This window comes from Leucoraja erinacea, chromosome 12 (genome assembly GCF_028641065.1).
Source record: "Leucoraja erinacea ecotype New England chromosome 12, Leri_hhj_1, whole genome shotgun sequence".
In the NCBI taxonomy this organism is placed as follows: Eukaryota; Metazoa; Chordata; class Chondrichthyes; order Rajiformes; family Rajidae; genus Leucoraja; species Leucoraja erinaceus.
Window position 1 is genome coordinate 38,531,715 of NC_073388.1, and position 15,256 is coordinate 38,546,970.

At 43.9% G+C, this 15,256-nt stretch overlaps 1 protein-coding gene across 1 annotated transcript in view; it reads right to left on the reverse strand.

Annotated features, from left to right (window-relative positions):
• Positions 1–1,205: 1,205 nt before the first annotated feature.
• Positions 1,206–15,256, reverse strand: part of LOC129702278 (uncharacterized) — a 120,134-nt gene continuing 106,083 nt past the window's right edge. The window contains exons 24-25 of the mRNA XM_055643985.1: positions 10,453–10,624; positions 1,206–4,764 (exon numbers count right to left, since the gene is read on the reverse strand). Coding sequence (XP_055499960.1) covers positions 1,647–4,764; positions 10,453–10,624 — 3,290 coding nt within the window. The 3' untranslated portion in view covers positions 1,206–1,646. The remainder of the gene's footprint in view (positions 4,765–10,452; positions 10,625–15,256) is intronic.

Genomic DNA, 15,256 nt, shown 5'->3' on the forward strand with positions numbered 1-15,256 from the left:
CAAACCACCATATGCAGGAGTGCCTTTTTACTCCAACCCAAACCCCCTAAACAACCATTTGCAGGCAGTGCCTTTTTACTTCAAACCAACCATATTTTCATTTTCAAACCACATTAAGGGGACTCGGTTTAGTAGACATGTGTTCAGTGTTATTCAGAGCTCAGAGAGACGTGACCCTCTGGCTTCCTCCATCTTGCAGAGACTGAGTGAGGCACACCACTTCCTGCAGGGGCTGTAGAGAGAATGGTGAATTTTTTAAAAACATTAATATCTTTGATTTTTCATCGTTGGAAAAAATCCTCTGGTCCAGGAAGGCGGACTTGGGCTCTTAGCGAGGTGGCCAAAAAAGACGGCGTCGGTGGCGGCGTTCCCTCGGAAACAGTGGGCCAAAAGCGGTCAAGATCAGACTTTTAGTAATATACCGAGATGTTCCTGAGGGGGAGCAATATCATCAGGGTACAGGCAAAGCCTAATGAAGCTAACATGGCCAAATGCAAAAAAGATGCCAGCAATGAGGCACACTGGTGGAGTCGCTACTTCAAAGCGTCAGAGACCCGGGTTTAATCCTGACCTCGGGTGTTGTCTGTGTGGAGTTTGCACATTCTTCTGGTGACCACGTGGGTTTAGTCCCACGTCACAAAGACGTGTAGAGTTGTAGGTTAATTGGCCCCTCTAATTACCCCTAGTGTGTAGGGAGTGGATAAGAAAGTGGGAAAACATAGAACTAGTGTGAACGGGCGATCGATATTTGGAGTAGATTCGGTGGGCCGAAGGATCTGTTTCCTTGCCGTATCTTTCAATCAATAAGTTTTGTGACTTAAATGAAATAATTAGCAGCTGATGCTCTGTGACATGTCACTGTGGTATAGAAATAAGCAGCCTTTATGATCAAGTCAAAATTAAGTTTGAAGCTCAACTAAGATTCATACATAAAGTTCACCATTATTACTCTATTACTTATTACAAATATATGCAATTTCCTGATTTGTGCTATGTCTTTGGTAATAAATTACATTTATTATATTTTTTGATTTGTCTATATGGTGTCATGCGGTTGATAGTGTTGCCGATTGTACTGTTAGAGGGTTATTTACTGACTGCAGGACATTTTAATCGGCACAACATCCATGTTGGGAAGACCATAACCTCATTGGGAGGGATGTAGCTGCAAAAGGTTAGTGTAGCTGCAGTTGTGAAAGCAATCGTGAGGAATGGGTCAGATCTAGCACTATCCAATGCAACCTATGAACCACATCCCTAGAAAAAGACAGGCAAGCAATAGGTTCAAAGTTTTTTTTTAAAACAATATTGCATCTTCCAGTCTATATATTAACTTCAAATGATCAATTTACTGAATGAAACAAGCCAAGCATTACACACACTAATAAATGACCACTATTTGTCTCCAAGAGATAATTAATATTTGCTGCAGGATCAGCGAAAATTATTCATCATTATAGAATAACTCTTTATTTGTAACATGCTGTCCAATCACTGATTTATATTTATTCTAGCCATGTAACAGAGGCACATCAAATCAATATTCAGTGATCCGCTGCCTGCTAATCATGCTACTCTGAATATTTTTATTACATTATATAATTTTCACATTAAAATTACTTTTCTCTTACATTTAATTGTATTATTCATTCACTAGTTGGGTAATCACTGGAATCATTGAAGAAACTTCTTGCTGTATAATAACGTGAATTAGATATATTGGGATCGCTGCTGATTTCATTGATGGAATAGTCGCTGGACAAACCCGCTTGTTTCTCTCTAAACGAAGGTGAATGATGCACACTATCAGATGAGGTTGGAAAAATGTCTTCCACATTTCTCAGAGCAGATCTGTAAGGGCCTTCCTCTGAGGATTCAGAACTGATGCTACTTGTTGAATGAAGGGAAGTATGAAATGCTTCAGGATCTATACCAACTGACAGCACTCTTGATGTGATGGGTGTTGATACCATATTTTTGGGCCCATCAGAAAATCTTTGTGGTGACAAATTAAATGACTGCGAAACTGAGGCAACAGTTGATCTTGGTGGACTGGAGTAATCTTTGTGTATGAAAGACTGGGATATGGGTGAACCTTTCAAAAAGCTACTGTCTTCAAACCTGGTGGTCCGAAATGAGTCATAGAGATTTGAACCTTGACTACGAGAAGGGACGCCCTGTGACCTGTCAGATGCATGGTCACGAAGCAATGTTAGTGATAATGGAGACAGCGGCTGGAATGCCGGGTAGGAAAATGCTGTTGGCGGGATTTGGGATTGTGAGCGAGCGGATGGTGAGGGAGGTGGTGGCACATTGGGCAATGGGCTTTGCAGTGCGCCTTGGGATCTTGAATACGCATTGGAATCAGGTCCCTGCCGTGATCTTGACGATAACTGTTGGTATGATGGGAAACGAGATTGTTGTTGTGATACTGCATAAGATGGCGATGAAGCCACTGGTCGATAAAATGATTCATGCCATGACTGATTTTCAGATGGAATATTTCCAAAACTTCTTTGAGTTGGAATATTGCTTATACTGACTTCTCCCGGTGTGGGAGCGCCAGTGGCAATCCACCCTTGTATTGACGGTGATGTTGCAATACGAGATCCTGAATATGGCATACTCACGTATGAACCATCCATGCTTGGTTGGTTTTGGAAGGCATATGATTGTCTACCATTGTTTGTAAAAGGTGTTTGCTGTTCTATATACGAGTGGCTAGCATATGCCCTTTCATCAGGTAGGTAAGCTGGTGGTGGATACTCTTCCCGGGGTATATGTTGCATTAAACGCATGTGGGCCGTGTGGGATTCCTCTGGAAGGTATGGCAAAGAGACCATTGAATGTGGTTGAGATGGTGGCAAGCTGGGTGTTCGGTACATCATTTGTGACTGGGTGATGGGCTGTTGGCTGAAAACTAGAGGAAGAGGACTTACTGGGTATACTGATGAGTGGACACTAACTGGTTGCTGCATTCTAACAGCACTTTCTTTAGGAATATATTGTAACCTGGGACTAAAATCTCCTGCTGAGACTCCGCCTTGGTATGCAAACTGATTTGGCTGAAAGGCGGTCGAACTTGGCCCACTAATAGATGGTGTCCTGAGTGTTTGGAGAGCAGGATGTGAGAATGTGTGTGGTAGATTAGCATATGATGCTGGTTGTGATCTGGAATGGGCTACTTGCCTGGGCTGAGGAAGGAATGGTGATATGGGGGCTTGGGATAGAGAGTATTGTGAAGGAATGACTGGATCAGCATATGATTCAACACTTAAATCACCACCATCATCTGACATATAAGGTGATCTGTTGATAATCTCTGGACCATCCGAGTCCAAAGTATCGTAGGCTTCTGAAATCGGGTCAGGAGCATGCATTGAAGCACTTGACCTCCTCATTGCAAAAGGAGCATCACTATTCGGATCCGGTCGGTATGGATACTGCATGCCTGCTTGTGACCTCACTGATGAACGAATGGTTGAAAGACGGGGGGCTGATAGAGATAACGGTTTGTGGCTGTCTCGGCTAATACTCCTCAGACCTTTGTCAGGAACAGAATGCATTGGACCTTCACTAGTTTGGAAGTATGGTGCTATAGCAGGAAGTGACGACTTCCTGGGGGGGGAGGGAAATTGGCATAGATAGTCTCGCTGTATTGCCTCCTTGTTCGAAGTGGGCAATTCTCTAATATCAGTTACTGGAGCCGACTCATTAAACAATATTCTCTTTGAGTGATATGATTCTGGATATTCCGGCATTGGCATATCCTCCTGTGGAACAGGCAATCCTGCATCGGACGTCCTTCTTGGCGATGTAGCAGGTGGAGATGAAGGGGGTGAGATTGTTTTTTGCAACGATAACTTTCTCGGGGTTACGATCGGTGAAGATGGATGATCTGGCAGTGTTGGGTCAGGCAGTCCCATGTCTTGCAATGATACCTTTCTTGGGCATAGGGGCGGTAAGATTTGTTGTTCTGGCTGTGTCGTATCTACACGTGAAATATGCGTCCCTACATCTTGCAGTGACACCTTTCTTGGCGATAGGGGCTGTGAGGCTTGAGATTGTGGCTGTGTTGTGCTCATATCTGAAATAGGTAATTCCACATTTTGCAGTGACATTTGTCTTGGGGTTGTGTACTGCGAAGCTTGTAAATCTATCGGTGTAATTTCTTGAGTCAATGTTGAATCTCTCAGTGATAACCTCCTTGGAGTTGGCTGCCGTGAAGGTTGATAATCCGGTGATGGTATTTGCCTTGGCGAAATGGGTAACTCAACTTCTTGCAGTGATAACTTTCTTGGGGTTGAGAACGGCGTAGCTTGGTAATCTTGTATTGAGTCTCTTCTTAATGATCTTTTAGATTCTCTCGGTTGATATTGTTGTTGCGACCAGGGAATGAGGGTTGGGCATGTGGGTTGTAACTGTGTAGGTCGCGCGCAAGGGCACACTGATTGTGGAGATAGTGGGCGAGGCGAGTATGCACGGGAGACACGTGAGCGAAGGGGCCGTGGGCAAATATCTCTTATCTGAGGAGGTGGGAGAGCAACCGTTTCAGTGGTTCTCTGGCTTGTTTCTGTAGAAATATTGGATGAAACTGTTTTATGAATTGGTATCCTATCACGTTTGTGTCGCCCTTGGCGGTGACGTGGTGTCTTGACTATTTTACCATAGCAAACGGGTGTGCCGTGCTTTCTTGAGGAACCAACGGTATATTTCCTTGTGCCTTCTGGAGATCCACTTTCGATTATGGTTATTGTGGGACATCTGAAATAAAGTTTGATTTTAAGTATGTGATCTAATGAAAAGCTATTCGAAAAGAAAACATTATGCAAATTCTTCTTAATTATCAACAAATTAAAGGGTCAGGCATGATCTGTTAGTGTTTTTTTATTGCTAGAATAATTTATAACCTATACCTCAGATTTAGATATTTGTCAGTATTCATGTAACTAATACAAAATACATATGGGAAAACCGATCTTTCTCAATACATTCCCTGTACATGGACACTTTGTTCTACTTACCATACTCCAGTCACTCCAGTCATTTTGTGCTGAAATGGATGCTGCATTTAGCCCCATTACCCATTTGGGGTATCTCAACAAAAAAATCTTAAAGTTGCTTAAATTTATGCTTAAAAGATCACTGGTATTTACCTCCAATTTAATGCCCCAAAGCTAGTCCTGGTGCCACCAGTGTGCAGAGCAAAGCTGCTGTATTATTGATGTGTCAGGCAGAGCCTTAGTGGACTCTTCATGCCAATGAGCACATTAATACAATGCTGCCATGGAGGCAGAGGGAAGAAGGAACACTCATCTTTCAAGTCTGTGGCTGCACGCCCTCTCCGAGCCTCAGCACCGTCATGCGCATGTATCGATTCTAATCTTGCAGGTGATCATAAGCCATTGAAAACACAAGCTCAAGCAGAGATCAGTGCACTGATTTCTTAGGTTCTTGTTACCACTTTAAATTCTGCACTCTGCATCTTCCCCTTTGCTCTACCTATTGTAGCTGAGTCTGATTGTATTTATGTTTAATATTATCTGATCTGTTTAGCTAGCATGCAAAACAAAGCTTTTCACTATACCTCAATACATGTGACAACAATAAATCTAAATCTGAACCACAGGCAGTGCAATGACCAGTCTTGAATAAAACCATTGGTGCCAATTCAGGAGCGAAACTACAAAGTGGTGGAGGAACTCAGTGGGTCAGGCAGAATCTGTAGAAGGAAAGGACAATGTTTTTCGTTGGAACTCTTCTTCAGATTAATTGTAAGAAGGGGGAGAAAGCTGGAAAAGAAAAGTAGGGCCTAGACAAACCCTGACAAGTTTAAGGAGACAAAGGGCTTCATAGAAGGAGAGGAGGAGTTAATGTTAAAGCCGGAGGGAATGATGTAGGTGGAAGGTGTAAAAATAGGCATGGGAGAAAAGGTGCCTAGAAACTGAACATTTGGGCTAATTTATCGTACTCACACTCAAATTCGCAGTGAAATCTTGGCACATGGTGGAATATTCCAGAGATGGCACATGGCCTACTAAAAGATCTGAAGAATTTCCTGTGGTGGATGCCTGGTTTCTGCGCAGAACACAATTTATTCTTTTGCCAAAAGAGGCCAGACATTACATTCCCTCATATGCTTCTCTGCAGTTCAACGTCCTAATTGCAGCATGTCCACCAATGAATCCCTGATCTATTTTGTGAAATTACTTGATTCAACTGTTCCTAGCTTACGACTTCCATGGAGAGATCATGGCTGTATTTCTATTTCACTATAGTGTATGGGAATTCTTATATCTGGAGGAGACACCTGGAGTCACTACCTGCCAGAGTCCAACTATGATGACCCTTGAGGTTCCCATGTCTCTCCAGGCGTTCTCGACTTCTCTCTTGGCATTTACAACCCTGATGAAATTGTGGGGTCTCTTTCACTAAATCTAATGGCACTCACGATAACCCCTGCACCAGCTCTCTTCTGCAACCCTGGGTGTGTTGCTAGTGTCTGATTGCAGTGAGGACATGTGTACATAAAGGCAATTCTGTTCTCAGTGAAATCTGCGGCAAAGTGTCAGAAGCTGTGGCCAACCGGGCCCATTTCACTGGGAAGTGTGCAAGTCTAACTTTAGTGCATGATTTTGGGTATAAACCACCAGATTGCTGTCTCTAATGTAGTTTTGGTCAACTTTACTATTATTTGTGGATGATTCTAATTGTGTGTTTTGTATCATATGCAACATTCAGTGATTCAGTGCGACAAATAGGATTAAATTTAATTTCCAGGTAATAGCTTGACCTCTGGACACGATGCATCAATCTTCAAAAAATGCTGTAATTATAACAACGAGTCTGCTCCTGCTTTCTTTTTAAACAGCAGAAAAATGTATTAAGTCATTTACTAAGCAATGATAGTAACAGAGTAAAGTGTCAATTTAGTGCTAAAGGAAAGGTGTGCCAATAGTTAATATTCTGTTGTAAATAATTGTAGCACAGTGGCTCAGCTGTTAGAGCTGCTGCTTCACGGTGCCAGATACCCAGGTTTTATCATGACCTCAGGTGCTGTCTGTGTGTAGTTTGGATGTTCTCCCTGTAACTGCATGGGTTTCCTCCTGGTGCTCTAGTTTCACCCCACATACCGATGATGAGTGGGTTTGTTGGGTAATTGGCCTGTGTAAAATGTCCCTAGTGTGTAGGGAGTGGATGAGAAAGTGGGAGGGCTGAAGGGCTTGCTTCCATGCTGTATCTTTCAATCATCGTTAGCCAGAAATGTGAAATTCGCCTTGAAATGTGAAATTTAATCCAGTCTGTGAAAGTCAGATTTGAGGCACTCACAATCAGAAATGCCAGTCAATGCTGAGGAACATGACTGCCAGTTAAAACTTTGTTGTTGGAAGCTATACCATCAGAATGTTTTACTTATTCCACACACCTACATTCTTCTTGGATACAGGGTCTCGAAACCCAGCACAAAATGCTGAGCATGGGTGAAATTTTGTATGAACTATTATAGAGGTGCCACAGTATTAAGTAAGTGAAGTGATTTTAATCTGGCTCTTTGTAGTAGAGAATGAGGAGATAGGAACTTTCATAGATAATATTGTTGATGATATGATTTTGCCAGCCATTTGCTTACCTGAAGGTGTGCTTGGCATGAAAGGGATTTGTGGCACATTACTTAGAACATATGTGGCTTACGTGAAGATTGAATATAATCTTATCAATAATGTTGATTGAAATAATGGCTGTTCTGGACTACATAAAATGAATTAGTCTGGAATTGATTCATTCCGAAGATCAGGAGTACATAGCTGACTCCTTTCTGTCACAATACATTCCTTTAAAAAATTGAACAATAGATTTAGGTTTAGGTTTATTATTGTCATGTGTACCGAGGTACGATGAAAAGCTTTCTTTTAAGATCATGCAATATCCAGTTTCAAAAAGTCAAGTAACTTGGTGTACGATATTTTTTGTTTCTTTTACAATTAGAATTTTAATTTAAACTAGACCAACTGGGACCTGTTGGCTCCCTATCACATGGGAGGGGGGGGGGGGGGGGTCCCCCAATGCAATATTCCACCACTCACCCAAATGCAATATTCCATCACTCACCCATAGCCCCTACGGGACGCCTGGTCCACCAACGTAACCTGCTCCCCAACGCAATATTCCATCACTCATCTGTTTCCCCCAATGCAATATTCCAGCACTGACCCATAGCCCCCAACTGCGCTGGGGGCAGCTCATTTCCCCCCGTTATTCACCCTCCCTCCGTAAACTTAAAAAAAAATCCTTGCTGTCAGAAATATAAACAAAAATATTGCAACATTGTAGCTTGCAATTGCAATATATAATTTTCTCCTTTTACCCCATAACCGCCCTATCCCCTGGCGCATTGCCCCCAACTCGCAGGCACGTCTAGGGGGGGGGGGGGGGGGGTAGAGAGTGTGGGCAGTGAGAGAATGGGGAGAGGCAGAGAGAGAGGGGCAGAGACAGAGAACAGAAGGGCAAGAGAGAAGGACAGGGGGTGGAGGGGAGGTGGGTGTGTGAGGGGGGGGGGGGGGAGAGAGGGAGATTGGGAGAGAGTGGGGAGGGGGAGATGGGGAGAGAGTGGGGAGGAGGAGATGGAGAGAGAGTGGGGAGGGGAGGAGGAAGGGAGAGAGGGGGGATGAGGATGGGGAGGGGAAGAGAGCAGGGAGGGTGAAGGGGGAGACAGGGGGAGGGGGAAAGGGGGTGGTAGAGGGGGGGGGGGGAAGGGTGGGTGAGGGGGGTAGATAGTGGTGGGGGGGAAGGGGAGGGGGAGGGGTAGGTGATAGAAGGATGGGGGATAAGAGGGGGAGGGGGGGAGGAGAGGGGGAGGGGAGAGGTGGAGAGAGAGGAGGGGAGAGAGAGGAGGGGAGAGATAGGAGGGGAGAGAGAGAGGAGGGGAGAGAGAGGAGAGGGGAGAGAGAGAGAAAGAGAGGGGGGGGGGGAGAGAAGGGGGAGTGAAGGGGGAGAGAAGGTGGGGGAGAGAGAGAGAAGAAGGGGGGAGTGGGGGGAAAGGCAGGCACGGGGGGTGGAAGGGGAAGAGATCTCCCACCCCTGTCCCATTGTGATATCATATGTAAATGAGATCCATTGTGATTGTACATCTATGAGATGGCAATGTGACATGCAGCAGTTTGATTTTAGTGGGACCACGCGAAGGTTCCAATCTCCCACCCCTGTCCCATTGTGATGTCATCATATGTAAATGAGATCCATTATGATTGGACATCTGTGAGGTTGCTCTCATGCAGCAGTTTGATTTGAACAATTATATTCAAATTCTGGGGAAATAATTGATCAAATCTAGAGAGGATTTATGAAATCATGTTTCCCTACCAAAATATGTAAAAATCTCTGCGATTTTGCGTCTGGTTTTCGAGGAGATACGTTTCAAAGGCAAAATGACATACACCCACACACACACAGTTTTAAAAGTATACTAGACCAAGTGCAGACCCGTTGGGTCTGTTTCCCCCAACGTGTGGTTGCAGGGGAGGAGGGGCGGCATGCGGCGTCACACACACTAACTACCCCCCCCCGCACACAAGTTAACTACCCCCCTTGGCGCGTCTGGAGAGGGAGGGGGGGTGTAGAGAGTGAGGGCAGAGAATGGGGAGAGACAGAGAAAAAGGGGCAGACAGAAGGGCAAGAGACAGAGGGAGGTGGGTGGAGGGGAGGAGGAGGGGGGGGGGGGTGGGGGGGTGAGAGAGAGGGGAGGAGAGAGGGGGGGGAGAGGGGGGAAGGGGAGAGGGGGGGGAAGGGCAGGGGAAGAGAGGGGGGGAAGGGAAGGGGAGAGGGGGGGTAAGGGAAGGGGAATGGTTGGGGGGAAGGGAGGAGGAGGGGAGGGTGGGGTGGAAGGAAGGGAGGAGGAGGGAGGGGGGGGAAGGAAGGGAGGAGGAGGGAGGGTGGGGTGGAAGGAAGGGAGGAGGAGGAGGGTGGGGTGGAAGGAAGGGGGTAGGGGAGGGGTGGAGGGGAGAGGAGGGGGAGGAGAGAGAGGAGGATGAGGATGGGGAGGGGAAGAGATCGGGGAGGGATGGGGATAGGGGAGGAGGGGAGGGCAGAGGAGAGAGGGAGGAAGAGGGGGAGGGGAGAGGTGGAGAGAGAGTGGAGGGGGGGGAAGAGGGAGAGTGAGAGAGAGAGAGAGAGAGAGGAGGGGAGAGAGAGAGGAGGGGGAGAGAGAGAGGGGGGAGAGAGATGTGTGTGTGTATATGTATATATATGTATGTTTACAGAGACACACACACACACACACACACACATATATATATATATATATATATATATATATATATATCTTCTATCATATCTATATACTTTTAAAACTCTGTGCGTGTGTGGGTGTATGAGGTTGGAGGAGGCGCAGACAAACAAGATGAGTGTTTTAGTAATATATCGATAGATAGATAGATAGATAATAAAACTACTTACTTTTCTTTCTCTTTGGATCTGACAAAGGAGACGGTATAAAACATTGCAATTAAAGCTAAAATGACAAACACAGCAATCAGGCTGGCAGCGATGAGATCCTCCACCATATCTCTCATGGACTGTTTGCCAACGACGTGTTTAGGTTTTATTAAATCGGCATCTACCAATTCTTCTAGAAAATCCAAGAAAAAGTAAATTGTTTCTCATATTAGTCATTTCAGTGTACAGAAAATTAGACTTAAAATTAACTTGCTCCAGCATCAAAAACTAGTTGTGGAAGAGAGTTTGTAATTTTACCACACTTCTTTACTCCTGAAATATTTGCAATTAATTTACAATTGAAAATAGATAATATAAGTATAGAAAGAGTAGATGAAAATACATTTATTGGTGTGATCTTAGACCACAAAATCTGCTGGAAACCACATATAAACCACGTCAAAGCAAAACTGGCAAAGTCTATAGCAAGATTGGGAAAATCAAAACACATTCTGGATCACAAATCATTACATACTCTGTATAATACACTCATATTGCCATATCTGAGTTACTGTGTGGAGATATGGGCTAACACCTACAAAACCAACGTACAGCCGTTATGCACATTACAAAAAAGAGCAATAAGAATTATCAATAACGTTGGATATCTTGAACATACCAATTTATTATTCTTAAAGTCACATACACTGAAGTTCACCGATCCGGTTAAATTTAAGACTGCGCAAATCATGTACAAAGCAAGAAATAATTTACTTCCAAGAAATATACAAAAACTGTTTATGGAAAGACAGGGTGGGTATAAATTGAGGGGAACATAATTTTTAAAAACTCAATGTCAGAACAACTTAAAAGTATGTGCATAGCAATATTGGTGAATTTGTGGAATGGTCTGGAACAGGAGATAAAACTTAGCACAAACATAACTCAGTTTAAAAAGTACAAAAACACTTTTTTAAAAGGATATTGGGATGAGGATAGGTGATTGTGAGTGAGATATTTGTTATACTGATTGTATTGGGAAGGGTGATTACAGGGTGATGAGTTGTCAAGTCAAGTCAAGTCAGGTTTATTTGTCACGTTGTATATATGACTAAGAGATACTGTATAGTAAATGAGGGTTTTTTCTTTTCTTTTTTCTTTCTTTTTCGTATTGCTTTGTAAATATTTGATTAGTGTATAAATGTAAATAATTTAGTGTACATATAGCTGCTAAATTTGTATAAGGTAATTATAAGCAGTTGAATAAGATGTGTGAATTAATAAGCTTTGACTTCTTCCTGCTCCTTTTCGGACACACACGATTTAATTTATTTATAGATATTGTTTATGACACTTTATAAATATTCTCGTTTTGTTTTTTGTATGCTTTCACACTTGCTTTTTATTCTTTCTGTTCGAAATAAAGAATTAAATAAATAAATAAACCGTCTAGGCCCTATATCCAATCAGTTTCCTTTGATAACCTGAAAACTGTAATTCAATCATTATACTTTATTCTAAATTCCAGGGGATTCGACCTAAGTTAACAATTTGGAGTATTGTGATCAGTTTTGGTCACCCTGTTACCGGAAAGACATTGGAACAAGTACAGAGAAGATTTAGGAAGACGTTGATAGGACTTATGGATCTGAGATGTAGAGAGGTTGGACAGGTTAGGACTTTATTCGTTGGCGAGCAGGATGAAGTGTGCTCTTAGTGAGGTATATAAAATTATGAGGGGAATATATAGGGAAGATGCAGAGTTTTTTACCCGGTGGGGGGGGATCAAGAACCAGTGGATATAGGTTTATGGTGAGAGGGGAAAGATAGGAACCCGAGGAGTGACTTTTTCACACACAGGTTGGTGGGTATATGGAAGAAGAGCTGTCAGAGGAGGTAATTGCGCCAGGTACTATAAAAACATTTAAGACATTTGGACAGGTACATTAATAGGAATGGTTTGGAGGAACATGTGCCAAACATGGGTGGGTAGGACTAACGTAGATGGGCCATCTTAATCGGCATAGGCAAGTTGGGGCAAAGGGCCTATTCCATGTTGTTTGAATCTACGACCAACAGTAAATCTATATTAGATCCCATTAAAGTCCAATAAATTCTCACTCTAGTATTCTAATTGGAGCTTTATTTCACAGTGGCATGTTATGGTATCTTTTAACTCTTGCTCTTTATAAAAGACAAAATTATATAAAGACCACCATGGCTTTAGTTCTGTTATGTCCAGAACCTTTTAATGATCTACACACAGGGATATTTTAATTGTTCTGGCACCTCCACACATTTCACCAATGCGTACTATCCTTTTCAGGTCCAATGTTTATTGAGTATATTTAAATCCATTTGCAGTTTTTCCTCGTTAATCAAGTAATATTGCTGTAGTTTTAAGTCTCTACCTACAATACTTAGTCACTTATCTTTGTGTCATTGGACAAGGTTTTATGGCTGTCATACTGTATGTTACATAGAAACATAGAAATTAGGTGCAGGAGTAGGCCATTCGGCCCTTCGAGCCTGCACCGCCATTCAATATGATCATGGCTGATCATCCAACTCAGTATCCCGTACCTGCCTTCTCTCCATACCCCCTGATCCCCTTAGCCACAAGGGCCACATCTAACTCCCTCTTAAATATAGCCAATGAAGTGGCCTCAACTACCCTCTGTGGCAGAGAGTTCCAGAGATTCACTACTCTCTGCGTGAAAAAAGTTCTTCTCATCTCGGTTTTAAAGGATTTCCCCTTTATCCTTAAGCTGTGACCCCTTGTCCTGGACTTCCCTAACATCGGGAACAATCTTCCTGCATCTAGCCTGTCCAGCCCCTTAAGAATTTTGTAAGTTTCTATAAGATCCCCTCTCAATCTTCTAAATTCTAGAGAGAGTATAAACCAAGTCTATCCAGTCTTTCTTCATAAGACAGTCCTGACATCCCAGGAATCAGTCTGGTGAACCGTCTCTGCACTCCCTCTATGGCAATAATGTCCTTCCTCAGATTTGGAGACCAAAACTGTACGCAATACTCCAGGTGTGGTCTCACCAAGACCCTGTACAACTGCAGTAGAACCTCTCTGCTCCTATACTCAAATCCTTTTGCAATGAAAGCTAACATACCATTCGCTTTCTTTACTGCCTGCTGCACCTGCATGCCTACCTTCAATGACTGGTGTACCATGACACCCAGGTCTCGCTGCATCTCCCCCTTTCCCAATCGGCCACCATTTAGATAATAGTCTGCTTTCCTGTTTTTGCCACCAAAATGGATAACCTCACATTTATCCACATTATACTGCATCTGCCAAACATTTGCCCACTCACCCAGCCTATCCAAGTCACCCTGCAGTCTCCTAGCATCCTCCTCACAGCTAACACTGCCCCCCAGCTTAGTGTCATCCGCAAACTTGGAGATATTGCCTTCAATTCCCTCATCCAGATCATTAATATATATTGTAAATAGCTGGGGTCCCAGTACTGAGCCTTGGGGTACCCCACTAGTCACTGCCTGCCATTGTGAAAAGGACCCGTTTACGCCTACTCTTTGCTTCCTGTTTGCCAGCCAGTTCTCTATCCACATCAATACTGAACCCCCAATGCCTTGTGCTTTAAGTTTGTATACTAATTTTTTATGTGGGACCTTGTCGAAAGCCTTCTGGAAGTCCAGATACACCACATCCACTGGTTCTCCCCTATCCACGCTACTAGTTACATCCTCGAAAAATTCTATAAGATTCGTCAGACATGATTTACCTTTCGTAAATCCATGCTGACTTTGTCCAATGATTTCACCACTTTCCAAATGTGCTGCTATCCCATCTTTAATAACTGACTCTAGCAGTTTCCCCACTACCGATGTTAGACTAACTGGTCTGTAATTCCCCATTTTCTCTCTCCCTCCCTTCTTAAAAAGTGGGGTTACGTTTGCTACCCGCCAATCTTCAGGAACTACTCCAGAATCTAAAGAGTTTTGAAAGATTATTACTAATGCATCCACTATTTCTGGAGCTTTTGAAATGTTTAGATAGGGCCCCAACACAGTTCTTTAAGGGATGTCATCAGTCTATCCTTTGAAATTAGAGATCTTCAATATTATCTCTACTCTGTATTTCTAACCAATTTTAGTACCTCAACAATATTTATTCTGAAATCCATGAGCTAATATCAAACATAGAAAAGTACAGCACATGAACAGGCCCTTCGGCCCACAATGTCTATGTTGAACATGACAAGAAAAACTCTTATGTCTGCCAAGTTAAACAAATCCACTCTGCTTGCACGTAATCCATAACTCTCCATTTCCTACAAATCCATGTGCATTCTTATAATTATAAAACTCTGATCTTGGATGTGTGTGTGTGTGTGTGTGTGTGTGTGTGTGTTTATTTGTTTGTGCAATCCCCACAAGCTGCCACCCTCCTCCCACGAGCTGCCGGCCCTTGCCCCCCCCCACCCTCCAACCCCTCCCCTGCGAGCTGCCGCCAACCAAAGATCTTAGCTGAAGGCTGCTTCAGAACAACCCGCGCTCCTTTGGTCGACACTTGCTCGCCCCACTCCGCGCCTCGGCTCAGGTCTCTCCCCCCTCCCCTCTCTCCCCTCCCCTCTCTCCCCTCCCCTCTCGCACTCTCTCCCTTAGCTCCGCCCCCCCCCTTCCCCCCCCCCCCCCCCCCCCCCCCTCTCGGCTCAGGCCTCCCACCCCCCCCTCTCTCTCTCCCCTTGGTTTGGCCTGAGCCTCCCGCCCTCTCTCTTCCCCCCTTGCTCTCTCTTCCCACCCCCCCCTCTTTCCCTCTCGCTCCTCACGCTCCCCCTCCCCCTCCCCC